Raw genomic sequence first — 20,077 nt, forward strand, 5'->3', positions numbered from 1 at the left:
GAATAAACAATGACGAATAACGTTTCCAAACTCTAGTTGTTCTAGCCAAGGTTGGGGCTGCAAAACATCTTGTTTTGCTTAACTTGTTAGTGTGTTAATCAATTAAGGGATTTTATAAAATCAAAGGAAAAAGCACAAGGGATGGTTTTACCTTTAAGCACAGTACCTATACAAATATGCAAAAGCCCAACAGAATTCCACAAAGGTAGCATGGTGAAACAGAAACAGCTTTAGTTTTGACATAAAAGGTTTAATCAGCTTTACATTCATAGTCAGTATCTTGCCATATTCCACTGATGGTAAAATCCTGATAGATGAGAAATTAGCCCCATGGCTTCCTCTTTAATTCTGAAGAGGAAATAGGAAGTCCTCCAATTCTCATTCAAGCATGAAGGGTTAAGAGTTAAGTTACATTAGATCTACTGGTTACACAAACTGTTCTAATGTTGCACATTTCTATGCTCTTTCTTGGAAGTGCTTGCTGTAACTCTCAAACAGAAACAAGGCAATGGATTTACAGCTCTGTTTTGATTTTCAAATGTAGGCAAGATTTAGGATTTCTTCACGCAACTAATTATGCATGTGCTGTGTGTCTGAAAAGCCAGTGTGTTGTCATCCATTTATAGCAATCTAGCAGTATGCACCTACGGCATGCAGGATTCAGCTTTCAGCAGCTCTTGGCATATTGGGGAAATGCTATGCTTACTTGAAAACCAAATCCTACAAAGGTCAGTGGGAAGACAAGACTGCTTCTTTGTACCTAGCCCATGCTCAGAAGGTTGCCTGAAGAAGCCCATAATGTCTTGTCAGATGATGCTTTGAAAAATAAAATATATTAACGAAAATAGACTTTTTTTTCTGCGGGAAAAGGAAAAAGTATTTCTTGTTCCGGCTGTTTACTGTCCCAGCATGCTGAACATACAGATGGCCCTTTCTATTTTGAAACAACAATTAATCATTGAGGCAGGTGTGCCTTGAACAACTGAAGCATGTATGCTCTCCTCCAACATCACAGCCAAGTAAACTTATCCTGCTGTGGACCACTTGCCAAGGGAATATATAGGAAAAGAGAGAAGTCAGCAAATGGCTGCCTCATTTCAACTCTGTGATCTCATGGAGCCAAACTATGTACTTCGTGAGTTAGTACAATAGGCAAAGATGACACGGGGAGAACTAATTCCTTTCTTGCACAAAGACAGTTTCTTGAGGACAAAGGCCAGCCTCTTGTAATGTGATATCATAGTCCAGATGGGAAAGTTTCCTCCGGGGAAAGTTGGTGAGGAGTTCAAAACGTTCATTAGGGTATCCTTTTGACTGCACATGTTTGATGAGAGCCTTCAGAGAAAGAAAAAGGCAGTGTCAATCACGGGAATACCAACACATGGCATGTTTTTATTGCAATAGATGCAAATTTATTTATTACTTAAGGTTACAACAAAAGGATTATAGTCTACCTCTGTTACAACTGTATAAAGGGAAACTAAGAAAATATGAATTTATTATTATTATTATTATTATTATTTATATAGTGCTGTAGATTTACACGGTGCTGTACATACGAACAATAAAATCGATAAAAATAAAACCTGTCAAATACAAAATATTCTACAAAATACATATAAAACAACAAGTCCCCATGAATAATAATTAAAATAAATTTTATTCTTATACCCCACCTTTCTGCTGCAGCAATCAAGGCGGCTTACATGACAAGAATATGTTGGAATATTTTTGTCTTTGCAGTTCACATTTGATCTATCTATACTAAACCCATGACATTGCTCATAACAAAATAGAATCCTGAATTGCTTACTCATAAGATTGTGCCTGGCTTGCTCACAGAGGTCCAAAACACACTGCAGAAATAATCCAGCCTGAAACCACTTCAACTGCCCTGGCTCAGCACTAGAGAATCCTGGGAAGTATAGTGTATTATGGCACCAGAGTTCTCTGACAGAGGAGACTGAACATCTCACAAAACTAGTTTCCAGAATTCCCTAGCATCAAGCCAGGGTAGTCAAAGCGGTGTAAAACCAGATTATTTCTGCATTCTGTTTTGGACATTTGGTAAAGTGGCTTGCCAGGTTACTTTAGCTTTCTTCATTAATTGCTAGACTAAAGGCCCTGGTTTTACAAACAGATGAATATGTTTATTTCAAAAATCAGTACCCTGTTGAGACACAAATAGTTCTTGAGATAACTTGGCGTGTATAACAAATGCTGCCAGAAATGTTTCAGTGTGTTTTGGAGCTTAGCATGAAAGCCAGCATGGTGGTTTGACTGGTGGATTAGACACTGGGAGATGATGATGATGATTATTATGCTTTATTTATATAGCACTGTAGATTTGAACAGCACTGTACATACAAACAATAAAATTGATAAAATTGATACATTAAAAAAAAAACCCAGATAAAATTGATGCTCCACATTTTGCAACATTTTACCCCACCCCTGAGAAAATTGAGTAAGCCTTTGAAAGACCTTGATACACAGGTCACAGGAACACAAATACAAAATATTCTAGAGGCAGCTATATATAAACAGCATGCTATTGATCTGATGAGGTGGAAGAACTTATCTCCTCACCTGTTAGTATTCAACCACACCACAGATAGGAAAGAGTACAAGATCTGTATGGGCAATGCAAATAGTACTGAAAGCATTATACTTTCAGACATGAGGTAAAGTACCTGCTCTCTTTCACTTTCTACTCCATTGCTTTTGTGTGAGAGCAAAAAACTCTACAATAGATTCCCATAGAATTTTTTCTCTTGGAAAATGAATGGTTAATTAAAATATATGGTATACTTATATCTTGACTTTTTTCCATCATGCAACTCAAAGTAGCTTATTTGGTACTTGTAGTTGTTCTCCAAGAACCAGCATGGTGTTTTGGTTTGAGTGTTGGGCTATGACTCTGGAGACCAAACTCGGAATCCCTGCTCAGCCATGGAAACCCACTGTGTAACCCTGGGCAGGTCACATTCTCTTAGCTGCGAAGGCAAATCTCTGAACAAATCTTCTTAGGGAAACCCGATGATAGGTTTGTGTTAAAGTTGCCATAAACTGGAAATGACTTGAAGGCACACAGCAACAACTAAATTATTCTCCCACCTAGATACAGGCCAGAATCAGAATTGCTCAAAATCCTAAAGGCAGCTGCATCATGTGCTCCCAGAAGCACAACTAATCTCAATGGCTGATATAATTATATCACCTTTTAATATAATTCACCCCATCATTGTCACTACAATGTTTTTAGACTTTTTTAGACAGCTCAAACTGTTAGAACCTATGGATGAGAAAACAAACCTGATATCCTACAAATTCCAATTCCAATACAGCCCTGCCAGAATTACAACACCTGCCAACATACAACACAGCAGATTGGGGGGAAATTCACTAGCTCTTGACACAGAAAGAGGAATGAAGTATGATGAATTTGCCAGAATAGCAGTCACACATGAAATGAGAAACTATAATTTGACTATGAAAAGTATGTGTGAAAAAATCCCACAGCATCTAAAACACAGTGAGAATGGAAAGGAAATTAAGACCAAATGAACTATACATCCATCCTCTACTTGAATCTTTCATTACTTTTACTTACAAGAAGTTTAGCTTGTTCAGGCAGTGAAATCTGTTCCCTCTTCCCATCTGGATACCTTAGCATTAGCTGTGCCTTTGGTCCTAATAGAAGGAAGTTACATGTTAAATAAACACTCCTGTATTTGTCTTCATCACTAAATATGCTGTTAGTTAATAATCATTGCAAAGAGCTTCAGTACCAAGGGATGAACAATCACAGGTAATTTTTGAAAGCTTTGAATTCATGGGAGGGGACCCATAGTTTACTGATAAATACATGGTTGGCAGGGAGAATGTTCCAGAGTGTTCCAGAATGTTCTCAGCATGGATTTCATAATTAAGAAAGCCTTCTGCTCTACAGTCACTGCTAGTTGCGGCAGATAATGCTGAGCTAAACGGACTAACAATCTGACACAGTGTTATACAGATTATAGTTTTCTGTTTCCTCAGTGTTCCACAATAGAGATGCTGAGAATTCTAAACAAATTGTCCTTATTCGGCTACATTTTTTTGCAATTATTTAAACAGGCTATTGTTTCCCCTTCCGCTTCCCTAAAACACTCCTCAGTAGCTGCCATTTTTGCTAAGCTTCTTCAAGTGCCAGTTTGTCAGCAATATTAGTTTGTAGGCTTCTGTCATCTTTTCTTCTCTCTCTTCTCCAGGTGTTCAGGATTTTCTATCCTGGATTTTGTTCTCTTTATTTGCTATTTCTGCTTTTTTGTCCTGGCAGACTATTCTGTTCCTGTCATTGCTGTTTTGCTGAAAGCTAAATATATTTTTTCTGGGCTTTTCCTTATTTATATCCTGTTTGGAAAAAATGTATCAGTACCAGTATTTTACCAACATCTTAATATGTTCCCCTTCTAAACTTTCTTATTCTACTTTTATTTCACCAATCTCTGTATTTTAAAATTGATTTTTCATTTCCTTGATTAAATAAGCACTGGTTTTATTTTTAACTTGAGACATCTGTATCCTCTTTCAAATTCAAGATACCACAACATATTTTAAAAATGGCAGGGACGAGAGAAAAAAACAAAGGCACATTAAAGACTAACTTATTTGTTTCAGCATGAGCTTCTATGGCTACCAATTCACTATTTGAGATGTAATGCATTCAGAAGTAAGTTTCCTCAATTATTCACCTAGCACTAATTTATCTTGTCATCTCTCTGGTTCTTTCTTTTTAGATTCATACTAGTCTGGTTCTTATGTTCTTGCTTTCTTTTACTTCCTACTCTTGAGCTCTCCCTGCTGCCTGCTTTTGTGAATACTCTTTCTTGCTTTTTTCACCTATGTTCAAAATGGTCTTCCTGATATTATTTACCATGCTTTCTCAGTTTCTTCATATGAGAAGTTTCTTAAAATCTATCTTCAGACCACTATGTCTTTTTCCTTCTATATTAAATATTATAAGAAGAAAACAACAACCATATTTTGTACTGTGCAGTTTAAAATATACCATGTCAGTCATAAGATGATGTATAATTCAGCATAAACCTTTTCCTATCACATGCTGTCCTGTTGTTGTTGTTGTTGTTGTTGTTATTATTATTATTATTATTATTATTATTATTTGTAATGTTGTCTGTCTTGATGAACTTCTTGAGCAGGGTTGGGTTTTGCACTGTCTATAATGCACCTTGTCTTAGACTCTTATGAAACAATGAAACTACAAAGATAAAACTTTCACCTCAAGAATAAATTGTATGACATGTGAACAATATTATTCTATAGGAATATGATACGACACATAGAAATGCGTAAGCCTTAACTAATATGAAGATACATTGTATTCAGTATTTCTCATTAGTCTGCCAAATAAATCTGAAAAGATTTACTGAGGGGTTTTTAAAGCAAGGTCATGATGACAAAAGAAAGCATTAATACCTGGAAACAGCTGCTAATGATAACAATCAAATCACAAAATATTTGGTATTATTAGCTTTCAGCCCACAATGTCTTACATGGCTGGTTCAGTTATCAGCATGGCTCTCTGGTTTGTCTGTCCCTTCCGATTCGTGGGGGATCTGTTCCGGACCCCCCTCCTGCGAATCGGGAAAATTGCCAATACTGGAGTCCCATTGATTACAATGGGGGTGTGCTCCCACGCACAGCGCATGCACCATTATATCCCTCCCGGCTTGCCGTCTGCAAAAGACCAAGGAATGCAAATGGCAAGACTGCAAATCGGGAGGGACAATTGTACAAGTATTGACTTTAAGACATAATTTTAAATTTAGAAAATAACATACAAGTAACTATGCAAAGATATGGAACTTTTAACGTTGCAAACTCAATAGCTAATTACGACGTAAGGAGCAAAACCATTACTAAAGAGGAGGAATATTTTTCCTCCATAGGTGTTTTTATCGTTGCCTCAGTCTAAATTGGTAGGCTGTTCTTTCCTATACTTTCCCCACTTTACACAGAAGATACAGGAAGACAGTAAATTATTATAAATACAGTCCAGGTACTAATCAGAAATGTTATCAAGACAGATCTGATCAAACAGTTAATTTTAAATTTAAATCTTAAAACAGTTTAATTTTTTAAAAAAATGACATTTTCATTTACCACGCTGGAATAATTTCGAATTTTTATTTGGAGTTAATATAGGGTGATTCTGCTATGTAGTGTGCCAACAACACTGAATATATTGGGAGTGATAGTAAAGACTGTTTAGATAATCTTCAATACAGCAATTTCGTTTCTCTAAATCAGTTTAATTATTTTAAACCTTTAAAAAAAACTGGCAGGATGTCACACTTACCATTAACATTCAGCTCCTTCACAATAGCTTCTGGCTTTGCCCCTGTCTCCTCTAGCACCCCAGAATCCATGCAAGACAGTTCTCGATGGTTTGTTATCACCTCAGGTTCAGTCCTTGCTGTGGGTTCAGGCTGGGACCTTCTACTTTCTTCTTTCCTACACCCCAAGTCCTTGTGTGGAGACTTCCTAGACTTGGCAGAATTGTCTGGCTCATCATCATCTGAACCACAAACGGAAATAAATTCTTCACTTCCAGAGAAAAGCTCTGATTCAGATTCTTCATCCGACCTGCTCTCCTGCTTGACTTGGTCAGAGTCAAAATGTGTTTCCTGTAGAGATGCTCTGATGGCAGCTTCCAGCTGGCTATCTTCACTTGCATCAATGAGGCTTTCCTAGTCAGTGCAACCATAAAACAAATGGGAAAGAAAAGCTATATTAATACATCCACAAGAAAAGAGGAAGGAAACACAAGAGAGATCAAACAGTCTGCTTATGCAATAACGTTTTTGATTACAAGTAATATATTGCCTCTTTTTCTTCTTTGCACTTTTGAATGTTAATTTGAATCATGCTATCAGAGTGTAATTAAATGTTTGTATAACAATGACCAAGAAAATCCACTCAATTTATCTCTCCCACCATCACATAAAGGTTATACTTACAGAGCGAGTACGTTTCTGGGGAGGACTGGTAGAATGTCCATCTAGTTGTCCATGTTCCCCTAGAAACCCAGTCACTTGGTCCAAAAAAGAAGTTACGTCTAGCTGATGCCACTCCACTAGCTTCTGTCCTGTGCAAAATAGTAATAAATCATACTTCAAGAACTGGAATCTCAACTCATCACCAAGTTAAATTAAAAACCCATAAATATTAACTTTTTACAGAATTCTTTTTCACACTGCAAGACAAGTGATCCGCATTATTTTAATAGGATTCCTAATGCATCTGTACAATGATTCTGCAAAAACAGCACCAACATAATAACTAACAAGTCAAAGGACAGAAATACTAAGCTTTTTATTCTTAAGTATCAAATAGCCAACCACAGTATAATGGGAGCCAGTTATATCCCATATATATATTACAGAGAGGAAGGGGAGAGAAATAATTCCGCAGATGGAGGCAGAAGGACCCACAGTCGTTTGCTGCAATGTATGTGCAATGTCTGTCTTCTTGACAGAAAAATTAACCAACTACATGTGGAGCAAGTGCAAACTGTTAGCTTTCTTGAAAGAGAAGGTCAGTGTACTACTGCTACATGTTAAGTGCACCATGAAAATTCCTGGATAGAACCCCAGGAGAACAGGTCCTACAGAACCAATGGGAAGAAACTGCCAAGGAAAATGATGAACTTGCAATAGTGAGGAAACACTCTGGATGACGGTCACTATCAGGAGCAGACTATAAAGAAGAGATTCAGAACCTCTCCAACAAAGCAATCACTTCCGACATCTTCATGAGTGAGGTCCTTTCCAACTTTATGATTCTAACATTTACCACACAAAATAAACTATTAGACTCTACTGCATAAAATGAACTGCTATCAGATCTACAGTCCAGCTGGTCTAGCATGTTCAGAGTGATAAGACAGCTACCTCTGGCAAGGGCAGGACATAAAAAGCCACAGCCCCTCTCTACTGTTGCGCTGAAGTTGTGGAATGACCTGCTGGAAGAGATCCGCCACATCTCCACTCTTACATCCTTTAAAAAGGCTCTTAAGACGGATCTCTTCCAATAGGCCTTCCCAACCTAGCTAATAAATTCTAGCTTCCTCCCATTGTACAGTCGGCCCTTCTTATACACGGATTTTTTATACACGGATTTAAGCATACAACGGTTTGAAAATGTTCCAAAAAAGTATAAATTTACCTTGATGTTCCATTTTTTATTAGGGACACCATTTTGCTATGTCATTATACTTAATGGGACTTGAGCATACACGGATTTTGTTATACACGGGGGATCTTGGAACCAAACCCCAGCGTATAACAAGGATCCACTGTATATGTTTACAAATATGATCTCAATTTTTTTGAGGTATGTGTCTCTGCCTGCCAAACTGTTTTTAATTTTAACCTAATGCTGTATTGCATTTTATTGTTTTTAAACTTTGAGTGTTTAATTGTAGTTTTAATATTGGGGAGGGAGTTGGAAAGGGATCAATTAGTATTGTATTGTATTTCTAACACATTTTTATTGTTGTAACCTGCCCGGATTCCCTAGTGATTGGGCGGGCTATTAAAAAATCATTTATTATTATTATTATTATTATTATTATTATTTATTACATAAGAATTTATCTAAAGATGCCATACAATAATACCTTACCAACTTTAGAATCTAAATTAAAGCAAAAGTATTTATTCTACAGTAAGATATATACATCTACTTTCCTTCTTACCTGTTCTAGGGTCCAGAATAGAGACATATGGGAAATCTGCTAATTTGTAGAACTGTATGTATCTTTGTCCTTCCTCACTGTCATGATACACCTATCAAAAAGTAAAAAAGTGCTTTAATTGAGAACATTTTATGATTAAAGAAAGCACCAGCATTCAAGAGTGTAACCTAACTTTGAATCTATTATATATATTAATCTTCTGTTCCCCCAAGCATTATTTGGGTGTGGTTTTCAAGAAAGATTAAATAAAAATATTGGCTTGGTTGTCAATCTTTCATTCATTCTGAAAAATAATCTTCTCACCTGCCAAAAAATGAAGTGTTCCCGGATAATATTTTTCACAGCCTCATTGCTCCAAACATCACGGTTAAGACACTGACAGGCAAAATCCTGCACATTCTGTATGTTAATCATGAGCCATTTGTTCTGCATCTGACCACACTCCTTGGCCTGGAAACAGAAAGAACAAGAACAAGATATGAAGAGCCAGCAAGAAACAATGCCAGCAATGATGGCTTCAAGTTTTTGTTCCAGGATTCATTAAGCTTCTTTGCATTGGAAACACTATAAGGTCTCTAAAAGATCACCTGCAAATAAGTCTGACAACCAGTGTGCTCAGTCAGAGAACTCTGCAGGTCGACTTGTTATCACACATTGGTATTCCCAAAGTGGTGGTTGTTAACATGCCAAGCACAAGAGAGATGAGGAAGCAGCATTTATTTATTCTAAAACTGAGAAAAGCTAAATACATTATTTTAGAGTCCACTAGGAAGTGAATAATATATATCTGACTGCAAGACACAATGGCTGATTAAAGAGGTAAAGTTGTGGTGGATTTGCATTACCGATAGACTTGCATTCTTTTTCCGCTATTTTTTCTCTCTACTTTTCTTTTCATTCTTAAATACTATATTTTGGTATTATTGGAGAACTACTTTTTGAAGATCATTCAGACTGCAAGTGGGGAATATGGGAAGGTTTGAAGTTGCAGGAAGAGATCTTACTGGTTTGAGTCACAAAGCTGGCATTGCCTGATTGGTTGGTTGCAAGTTAATGTAGGAGTTTGATCAAGAATGTAATTCTGATCGCTGAATTGCCATACCTGTTGAAAAAAAGAGTGCTTTATCAAAAATTGAAAGCTCATACTTCCTGGATATATAAGGGTGAGGGAATGTATGGACTTCCTTAAAGGAGATTTACTAATGAGCTTGCACCATTTGAATTATTCATGAAAGGGAACATGAATCCACAGCTATTCCTAGAGCTGATTTTGCTTCATGGAAAAGACAAAGGAAGCAGAAGCACTAATTTATACTAAACAGAGCAACAGCGAACATGTCTAACTCTTTCCTAGAGTTGCATCAAAGTAGGTTTTCTTAGGTCAACCACTAAAGTGCTATTCCAATGAAGACACTTTAATGCCAAAATACAACTCTTGGAATAAAAGCTAATTTGAGCATCAAGTTGGCTTAAGGAGGGAAGCTACAAAACCTTACAATAAGCCTAGTTCCCTAAGCATTTTTTCTTTTTGGAAGAAATGAAGGTGAATAGTTTTTTGTGGGGGTTTTGGGGCTATGTGGCCATGTTCTAGAAGAGTTTCTTCCTGACGTTTCATCCAGTATCTGTGGCTGGCATCCAGCCACAGATGCTGGCGAAACGTCAGGAAGGAACTCTTCTAGAACATGGACACATAGCCCAAAAACCCCACAAAAAAATATGGATGCCGGCCATGAAAGCCTTCGACTTCACAAATTAAGGTGAATGTGTGTGGATAATACACACATTGTTCAAAGGGTATTTTACAGCTATATCTTGGGACACATTGCCCATTAACAAGCAATGAAGATATTTCAATTATATAAAGGACTGAAAAGATTTGTATGTAATTTTACAGACAAAACAAAAAGCTCTAGAATTTAAATATATGCTATCAAGACGTTGAAAAACAAACCTTTGGTATTATGCACTGTTCAGCAACACTTTTTACTTGTTGATTCCTGTTGATGGGTTTATTGTATTTTATAAAATGTCTGCAATATTAAAGTTATAATTGCAACGATATATATGCAGTATAGTAGGTACTTTATTTTAAATTATTAGCCACTCAGAGAAAGCTAAAAGTAAAATAAATAAATTTGTGTTAAATTAATGTATATTAAATAATAATTTAGCAACATTACTAATACAGTTGGCTTTCTACATGTGTCTTTGACTTTTGTAGATCTGATTATCTGTGGATTTGATTGATATGTTCTCTCTAGGTCCTCCAGCACAACTTTGCCAGAGGTTGACTATAGCGTTGCGCTGGAGAACCTGGAAGTTCCTAGAAAAAACACTTCTCTAGGCAATTGCAGATTTTATAGCTTGTTTTTATGATCAATGTCTGACAGATATTGACCACAGAGTTGCACTGCAAGACATGGAGATTCCTAGAGAAGTGTTCTTTTAGGTTTAAAGAATAGCGTTTTTTTATTTGTGGTTTCCACATTCACGGGGGTCCTTCACCCCTAACCCCAGCCAATGTGGTGGCCACTGTATTAATATTGCTCACAGCAGTTTTATTAACCATGTGATATGTCAGACTGATTTTAGACTTTGATGCAGATATTAGGCATCTGAGTAGAGTGTCCATATACCCTACTTAGAGAAAAGATCTCTATTTAAAGGTCTGCTCAGCTATGTTAAATTTAAAGATAACATTGTAAGGGGAAGCCCTCAAAGCTGCCTATTAAGAGTGCACCTAAACTGGACAGGCATGTAGATCACTTGGTTACAATCTCTTCCTCAGTACAGTGAGATGTACTGTATATATAACACATGCACACATCTCTTAACTAAATACTTTATGAAATCCGACCCATTTTGCCCTCTTTTTGATCAGAAATCCACCTATCCAGAATGAAGTAAGTTTTACTTCAAAGTAAATACATCCAGAACTGGAGATCTAGGAGCCTCTTGTGGTGGAAATATTCCTTGTTGAAATAAAAAAGCTATAGAAAGATGGAGTCACCTTTGTCAGCCAGAGAGATGGTTTTTGAAATAAAGGCTTGGAGTTTAGAAAACTAGAGCAAAGGAATAAGGAGTGCATCTTGACCTGGATGGAAGCTGGCACCAGTAAAAAGACATAACATAAACTACTGGGATAAGGACATTCAGAAGCAAGGTTAGGAGGAAGGCTACAGGAGGGGGTAAGGAGTGATGATGCAGTTTTAATGTATGCATGTATTTCTGTTCTGATTGTAAGAATTCTGTATGTTTAAATTGTAATTAGCCAATCAGGTGTATTGAAGAAGCTTCTTTGTCTTGAATAATATAAAAAGAGCCATTTTGTCTTGTTCGGGGTCTCAGCTTTTGGAACTTGAATTCCACTGAGTTCATTGTTTTCCTTTGTCGACAATTGGAAATAAACTTATGGATTTTCAATTACTAGGTCCTCTTGCCAATTCTATTGCTATGCTAATCCTAGAAATTTAAGTTTCCTGAAATTTCTGTTACACTATTTGGCAAATGATAACTAGAGCAACAATTAAATATGTGCACACAAGAAACAAACTTGACATCTGATTGTACTTTTAAGTAAACTGTCACAATAATCCAGACCACTGTACAGTTGCAAATTCCTGGACCAAACCTATACCCGAAGCTAGAAAGGACTCATCCTATTCCTCACAACAGGTGCAAATAAAAATTTGGAGCAGTTCATTTTTATAATACACAAAAGTTTTCAAAGTAATCAAATCTAAAAAATTCACATGGTGCAAACTCAGTATTCTCTTTAAATTTATGAATTAAGTTTTCAAATTGCAGAGGGTCTATATAAAGTGAGAACCTGACAATTCATGAAATCAGGGTAATGCATCTTGCTTTTAGTTAATTGGCAAACAGATTTTATCTAACTCAAGTTTAGCCAAAGTGTCTGTGCAGCAAGTTATTAAAAACCTTACAGAGTGCAGGTTTTATTTCAAATATTCATCAAAGCAAGTGGATGCTTATTTCTGTATTTTGCTTTACACTGTAATATGCTTTGCATATTTTGGTTTTCTGGTTCTTCCATTTACATAAAACTAAGTTTAATATGGGTGTGAAATCCCCTGAAATTAACATATGTTTTAGACTAAATGATTGCACAGCTTGAAAATTGCAATTATAATATTATATTACATAAAATAATCACAGAATTTTAGTGTCTTGTTTCAAATTAAATTTGTTGCCAGAAAAGAACAAACAAACCAGAGTGTTTCAACATTTGTCATGAAAACCCATCTCTCCGGGTGGTGATGGAAATAAATGCATGATTATAGTATATGCTATTCTCTATGGGACCTTGCAAACTGGAGCCAAGAGATGCTTTCTAAGGTGCTTTCTTAACCCAACAGAGAAGGGGAAAGTTAGAATGTATAAAATTGTAGAAAAATACAGTCGGCCCTCCACTTTCATGGGGGATTGGTTCTGGACCCCCGCCCCCACAAAAACGAAGACTCGCACTTACTCAAGCCCCACAGGCCCCATAGGCTTGAATGGGGTGTGCACCCACAAGTGCACACCCCATTGAGGATAATGTAGGTTGCCCTTCAGTGTATAATCAAGAACATGGATCTCAACTCCACGAGAAAGGAGAGGCGACTGTACAGGTAAATTTGAAGAGTATTTTGCAGCGTACAGATTCCTTTATACAGTGTGACCACGCCATATGCGGGTGTGCCATACGTGGCTTCCAGCATATGCTGGAAGCCCTGCCAGAACGACTTCTCCCGTGCCCTGGAAGGAGCAATGGGGTGTGCCGGGCGTGTGCCGCGAGAACAAGCCCCATTGTATCTAATGGGGCTTGAGTTTACGCAGTTTTTCCCTTATGCGGCGAGGTCCAGAACGGATCCCCTAAGTAAGGGAAGGGCCAACTGTACTGTGGGACCTTGGCTGCCCCCAACAGTGGCATGCGCGTGTGGCAGCCAGTTGTCACCAGTGGCAGAGCATACATGTAGTCACACTGCTATTGAGGACAATGGGACGGGGTCTTACCTGAATTCCTGTTGTTTCCAATGTCAGTGTGGCTGCATGCATGAGCTGCCACTGGGGACAGCAAAGGCTTAACTGAAGTCTCATTGTCCCTAATGGCAGTGCCACTGCATGCACACACCACCACTGGGCTATCCCTAATGGTGGTGCAGCCACATGCATAATCCGCCATTGCAGACATCGAGACTTAAGCATCTGCAGATTTTGGTCTCCATGGGGAGGTGTCTGAAAAGGATCCCTTGTGGATACCAAGGTCCCGCTAAGCCTCTCAAAAGTCTCGTGGAATAGGGTAGGCTGACTGATACATACTTAGCCCAAGTAACCCAAGTCAGCTCATATCTGAGCAGATTTGAAAATTATTATTCCAATATGTAAATATTAGAGAACTAATAGGAATGTGGTAAATTCAGTATTAGTGTTTTATCAACTGTATTTGTATTATTGTATTATTTTATTGATGTAATCCTGCCTCGATTTTTGGGAGAGGTGGGAAATATAAATAAACATTATTATTATTATTATTATTATTATTATTACTACTACTACTACTGTTAAATATGCTTTCTGATGACCACACAACTGCTGATAAAATGCACCACTAATATGGCTAGGTCTGGAAGAGGAAAAAGTATGGTAAGCAATCCCAATTCATAATACAGAATCATAATGATGGAATGAAAAAGATGCCACCTCTCATGCATCAGGCTGCCTGTATATCATTGCATCAGTCGTGACAACTAGGTTTATTATGTAGCATGGACTTATTTTTAATAGTTTTATGTGGCTGCTGCTCCAAATTGTTAATATTTTTTGTAAATTTATTTTGGAGAACAATAGTAACTACAGAATTAAAATAAAGGAAATCTCATCCCTCCTGAAGCGACAGAGTACCATAATAGCTTTCAAGAATTAGATAGTTGGACAACCATCGTACTTTAGTTTGGGGTGAGCAACAGGCAGCCCATGGTCCACATGCAGCTTCACTACCATTGCACCCTACCACCAATTTCCCGGTGTGCCACTCTCTGAAGAAATAATGAACTTTTGCCTCTAAATCAAGGCATACAATGAGTGTGTGCCTTGTCTTTAAGCTGGTTAGCACTCCTGTAAGTTTCCTGGAAGAGCCAGCATGGAAACAAGGTACGCACATGCCTTGCTATAGAGACAAAATAAAACTACTGGCACACTACAACAAATCTGCATGTGAGAGAGGTTGTTCACTTCTGCTTTAATTAAATACAACACTGAATCTGCAGCTATATGATGTGGGGGGCTAGCAATTTCTTCTTAGTGTGCCAGGCCCCAGTACCGGTTTCCTTGTTTTGTGAATGTTTTCTGGAAACTCACCAAGGACTGGCAGCTGATGGTTCATGGACTACCATTAGTCCATGGACCACCATTTCGAGTAGCTCTGAAATATAACACTATGGAGCTACACTGTTTAATTCAGCCTGTAACTTTGACACGCAAAGAGCCTTGAAAATCATCTCTCCTTGTGTGTGCATTTTAGTGTTAAACAAGGGAACTTCTGTGATTATGAAATTATTTTTCTACACATGGGGAAGAAGCTGGCTCATGTATGTTACTTTTTATAACTTATTTCATAAACAAAGTAACAACATAGAATCATAGAGCTGGTAGAGACCATAAGGGCCATCCAGTCCAACCCCCTGCCATGCAGGAACTCTCAATCAAAGCATATCCAACAGATGGCCATCCACCCTCTGTTTAAAGACTTCCAAGGAGGGAGACCCCACCACACTCTGAGGGAGTGTGTTCCACTGTCAGGAAGTTCCTGCTAATGTTGAGGTGGAATCTCTTTTCCTGTAAAATTCTTTGTTCTAAAAGCACATGACGGTTTTGTTTTTATTATACACTTTAGACCCATTGAAGAGGGACCACTAAAAGATCACTTCTTTCTTTTTTGTATTTCCTAGCATTCAAAATGGATGCGTATCCTAAAACTTGCAAAAGCATTTTCTCTTATTTTTGTCCAAAGCAATTTAAGATTTTCAATAAAATGCCAAATAAATTGGCACAAAAGATAAAGTTAACGGATTGGAAAAATTATCAATATGCTTTATGAGTAGAATCACCAGTACAATTAATAAGGAAAACAGAATCCACTTTAGGGAGCTATAAAACTATTAAAACTATAAAATACTGTAATATAAAAATAGATTTTATTCTTGAAGAGCTGAACAAACAAACTTAATTATGTTTTCTCTATAGCTACAACAGAAGGATTTCTTGCAACTAAAGAACAAAAAAAATCTTGATTTTTGCATGTTCTACTACAGAAATTCTTTAGATTACATGCAAGTGCTTTTTAAATGCACATGAATGCTAGGAAATACAAAAAAGAAAGAAGTGACCTTTTAGTGGTCCCTTTTCAGCTGGTCTCAGGTGTATAATAAAAACAAAACCCTCATGTGCTTTTAGAACAATTTTTTTTCAGTTTATAAAATGAACAACAGAGTAGAAAAAATGTTCTTTGTCTGACAAAGCTTTTCAAAGCATATGGAAGTAAATTCTGATGAAAACTAACTTTTTTTCCTTCTGTGCAATGTCTTTTAGCATATATACAATGTTGCATATGTCAGGGATGATGGGAGTTATAGCTCTTCACCTCTGGCTCGAACTCACCACCTTGTTATGCACCGGCGCTGACCAGTTTTGGCCAGTGATTAAAGCTTTGCTCTAAAGCAGCAGAGTTACAGAGAATAGGCTGAAGACCCTGACAAACTCTCCAAGCCTTCTCACTCTTGCTTCCACAGAAGCCTTCACACTTCTTCAGGATCCAGCTGGCTCTTGTATCTTCACCCAAGACACCAGACAACTCAGTAGTCTTATATAAAAGATCTACTTTATTCTACTATATACAGCTCCAAAACTATCCAATACTCCACAACTACTACCCACAAAATACATTGGGATTCATAGCACTTATTATAGTCATTGCAAAATACCACCCACTCTTGTCAGTATCCACCCAGTGGGCGTGTACATCCACTCTCATTGGTTCTCTTGGTTCAACCCACAATTAATGATTTCATCATCTCAGCCTTGACCACTTAACAATTCTCAGGTGTGTTCAATTATCCACTTTGCATTTCTGTCCTTGGCATTTAGGACTTGTTAATTACATTACCTTTTACACCTGTGTGGCTTCTAATTGCTTCTGCTGAGTCACCCTGACTCTCACATACATGTTTTATTTCATTCACTGTATATCCCATGTTGCATTTTCCTTAACAGCATATGCCCCACTGCCTACCTCCCCCTCCCCCCTGGCTTGATAAGAGTTTAGAATCAATGCACTGTTTACAATTAATACCTAACATTCAACATGTGGGATTTAAATACATTATTGACTTCAATGTATTCCCTATTCCCTTTAACCTTCTCAAGCAGGATTTCCCAACCCAAATTCCAAGCTTCTACTTTCCTTTCTCCAGTATATTTTGATGAAAACTAACTGATATAAGAAACTGTTTTAAAACAAACCAGACAATTTATCAGTAATGCTCATTACTGCTCATTTGGCTCATTACTATTCGTTCTGGCCACAACAGTTTTTCCTGGTTTTCAGACAAAGGTTCTCCCCATCTCTGAGAGTCCTTTTCAACCTATAGCATCAGAAATTTAAAGTGGCGTATTTTATATACATTACGTTCCCTATGACCAACTAATTAGAAAGACTTTTCAGTCTAGGTACAGAGATAGAGCAATCCTCTGCTTATGTACACAGTTTGACAAGGAATGGAGCTAGGGTACTGCTCCATCCAATTCATTATTGTGTGTGTACATACTGCTTAAATAGTGACATCTATTAAATACCTCCTAAGAAAAGTGGCGGGAAATAATGATGGCCAGAGTTACCATGATGCATAATAAAACACTAAACATACTGAATTGTCATGATACAAAATTACACAATAACCTGTGCCCAAATACAGAACCATTTATAGTAAATGTTAGCAACCTACTGTTTCAAAACTCCCTTTATGCATCAGATCAATTGGAGGCCTGAAGAGATCTGCAAGGGTGGTAAGTTTCTTGTCTATTGCTCCTCCATTCCTTAATTCTTGCTCTTGACGAACTATAGGGGACCAAAGAAAAACAGAGTTAGGACATTTTTTTTCATAAATCAGAGCTTGGAAAATACCTCTCCACCTCCTGTCAAAACTTAAAACTGCTTATATATCAAGGTGCCTTTGTAGACAGAGAAGAGAAAACTGAATGCAGGCAGTTTTAAGTTGTGACTGATTTACAAAACAGGGGAATCAAAGAGCAGAGAATTGAGCAGACACAGTTATGAGTTTTCATGTTTTAGGGCTCTTGCATTTTCAAAATGGAGAATCAAAGGTTTGTTTTATTTGCTTTTCCTGTTCCCAGCAAACCTAGGGGCAAACAAAGTATGGCCAGATGAACTTAATTTGGCAGTCTGCCTCCTTTTACCCCATAACATCTCAATACTACATACAGACTATATGACTTTATCTCCCATTGCAATTTTTTCCCATGCACTTGCTTGTCAAACGTTTTTGAATGACAAGGAGACATGTGGTCTCAAAAACTTTGCATAGAGATTTTTAGGCCTTTTAATTGTTGGTCTAATAAAAGTACTATCTCAATATGGGTTTTAGGATTTGACTTGTAATCAACAGAGTTACATTTTGAACAAACTCAACCTGCCTGGCTTCCCACTTCTCCACACACAGGGGGTTCTTTTACTTCAGAAGGCCCCCTGGAAACACATATATGGGAAACACTGAACCTTTACCGAATGTATACATTTTGCCCTCTTGTTTTCGTGGGGGATCTGTTCCGGACCCCCGTGAAAACGGAGACTTGCCTGTATTCAAGCTCCATAGGCTTGAATGGGGCGCATGCTTGTGAGTGCACATGGGAGTGCGCCATGGGGTGCGCTCCATGGAAAGTAGCGGAGCTAGCCCCTCCATTAATATTCAATACCACAGACCTCAAGTCCCCGCGAAAGGAGGGGCAACTGTAGTTAGAAGTGATTTCTTGCTTTTGTTTCCTGCTTGCGGATGAAAAATATTGAAAATCCAGCCTCATATCAGTATACAATGAGCCCTCTACATTTAATGGAATTAGGGATGAAGGATCCCTATAAAAATGGAAAAACTGCAAATAAAATACCTGAGAAAATACTTCTCTAGGAATGTCTAGGTCCTCCAATGCAATTCTATGGTTAACATCCAATGGAAGTTGACCATAGAATTATGCTGGAGGACCTACAAATGCCTAGAAAGTGTTCACTCTAAGAATATCTAGGTCCACCAGTGCAACTCCTGGCTGACATTGGCCAGAGTCATGCTAGAGGGGCTAGAGATTCCTAGAAAGAACATATTAATCAAATCTGCAACAAATACTGGCTCAGTTATATCTGGCTCCCTAAATGTGGTGTCCATGTGCACCACTGTGCCTGCAGTCATTTGCCTTGGAATGTAGCAGGCTCTCTACCTTTCCTAATTTTTTTAAAGGGAGTATGGAATGTTGAAAACAATGATCGGGCCTCTAATTTTCAAAATGGCTTTGAGCCCCACACAGCACTCAGAGGCATTCTCAGAAAATTAAAGTGGTGGTCAGTTTCACACTTCATTCTAAAGTCTACTCAGACATTTAGAAAAGAAGGAAAAGGGGAGGGGGAAGTGTTATCTTTGAAGGCAGAGACTGGGGGAAGAACACTGGGGAGCTAAACAGGATAACATGGAACAAGGGGCCTGTTTTCTTTACATTGTTTTGTTGCCTCATTCTGTTTTTGATTGGTTTGGTTAATGTGAAGTTGAAGGCTTTCATGGCCGGCATCCATAGTTTTTGGTGGGTTTTTCGGGCTATGTGGCCATGTTCTAGAAGTTTCTTCCTGATGTTTCGCCAGCATCTATGGCTGGCATCTTCAGAGAATGCTTGCTTGGAAAAGGTTGGGTATATATATACTGTGTGAACCTAGGAATGCAGGAGTGATTTGCATGTGTATTCCAATGTGAAGTCGAAGGCTTTCATGGCCAGCATCCATGGTTCTTTGTGGCTTTTCCAGCAGATAATGATCACCAATGAGCAGACATTAATCCTCTTTTGCATTAGCCTCCCAGCCTGAGGCCTGCCATCAGCACAGAACAATACACGTGCAAAACAATCCTGCATTCCCAGGCTCACACAGTATATACAGACCCACTTTTTCCAGGCAAGCTTTATCTGAAGCCCTTCTGATGTCTGAACTGGAATAACCATTAGCCTGTAAAGCCTGGTCCACATGCAAATTACTCCTGCACT

At 37.9% G+C, this 20,077-nt stretch overlaps 1 protein-coding gene across 1 annotated transcript in view; it reads right to left on the reverse strand.

Moving 5' to 3' along the window:
• Positions 1-229: 229 nt before the first annotated feature.
• UBXN7 (UBX domain protein 7) overlaps positions 230-20,077 on the reverse strand; it is a 34,927-nt gene continuing 15,079 nt past the window's right edge. Inside the window, exons 5-11 of the mRNA XM_089509337.1 lie at positions 17,767-17,879; positions 9,068-9,214; positions 8,765-8,855; positions 7,026-7,153; positions 6,365-6,755; positions 3,614-3,693; positions 230-1,335 (exon numbers count right to left, since the gene is read on the reverse strand). Coding sequence (XP_089365463.1) covers positions 1,174-1,335; positions 3,614-3,693; positions 6,365-6,755; positions 7,026-7,153; positions 8,765-8,855; positions 9,068-9,214; positions 17,767-17,879 — 1,112 coding nt within the window. The 3' untranslated portion in view covers positions 230-1,173. The remainder of the gene's footprint in view (positions 1,336-3,613; positions 3,694-6,364; positions 6,756-7,025; positions 7,154-8,764; positions 8,856-9,067; positions 9,215-17,766; positions 17,880-20,077) is intronic.

Source organism: Sceloporus occidentalis, unplaced genomic scaffold, assembly GCF_023333645.1.
Source record: "Sceloporus occidentalis isolate IW3139 unplaced genomic scaffold, rSceOcc1.0.p SCAF_2, whole genome shotgun sequence".
Taxonomy (NCBI): Eukaryota; Metazoa; Chordata; class Lepidosauria; order Squamata; family Phrynosomatidae; genus Sceloporus; species Sceloporus occidentalis.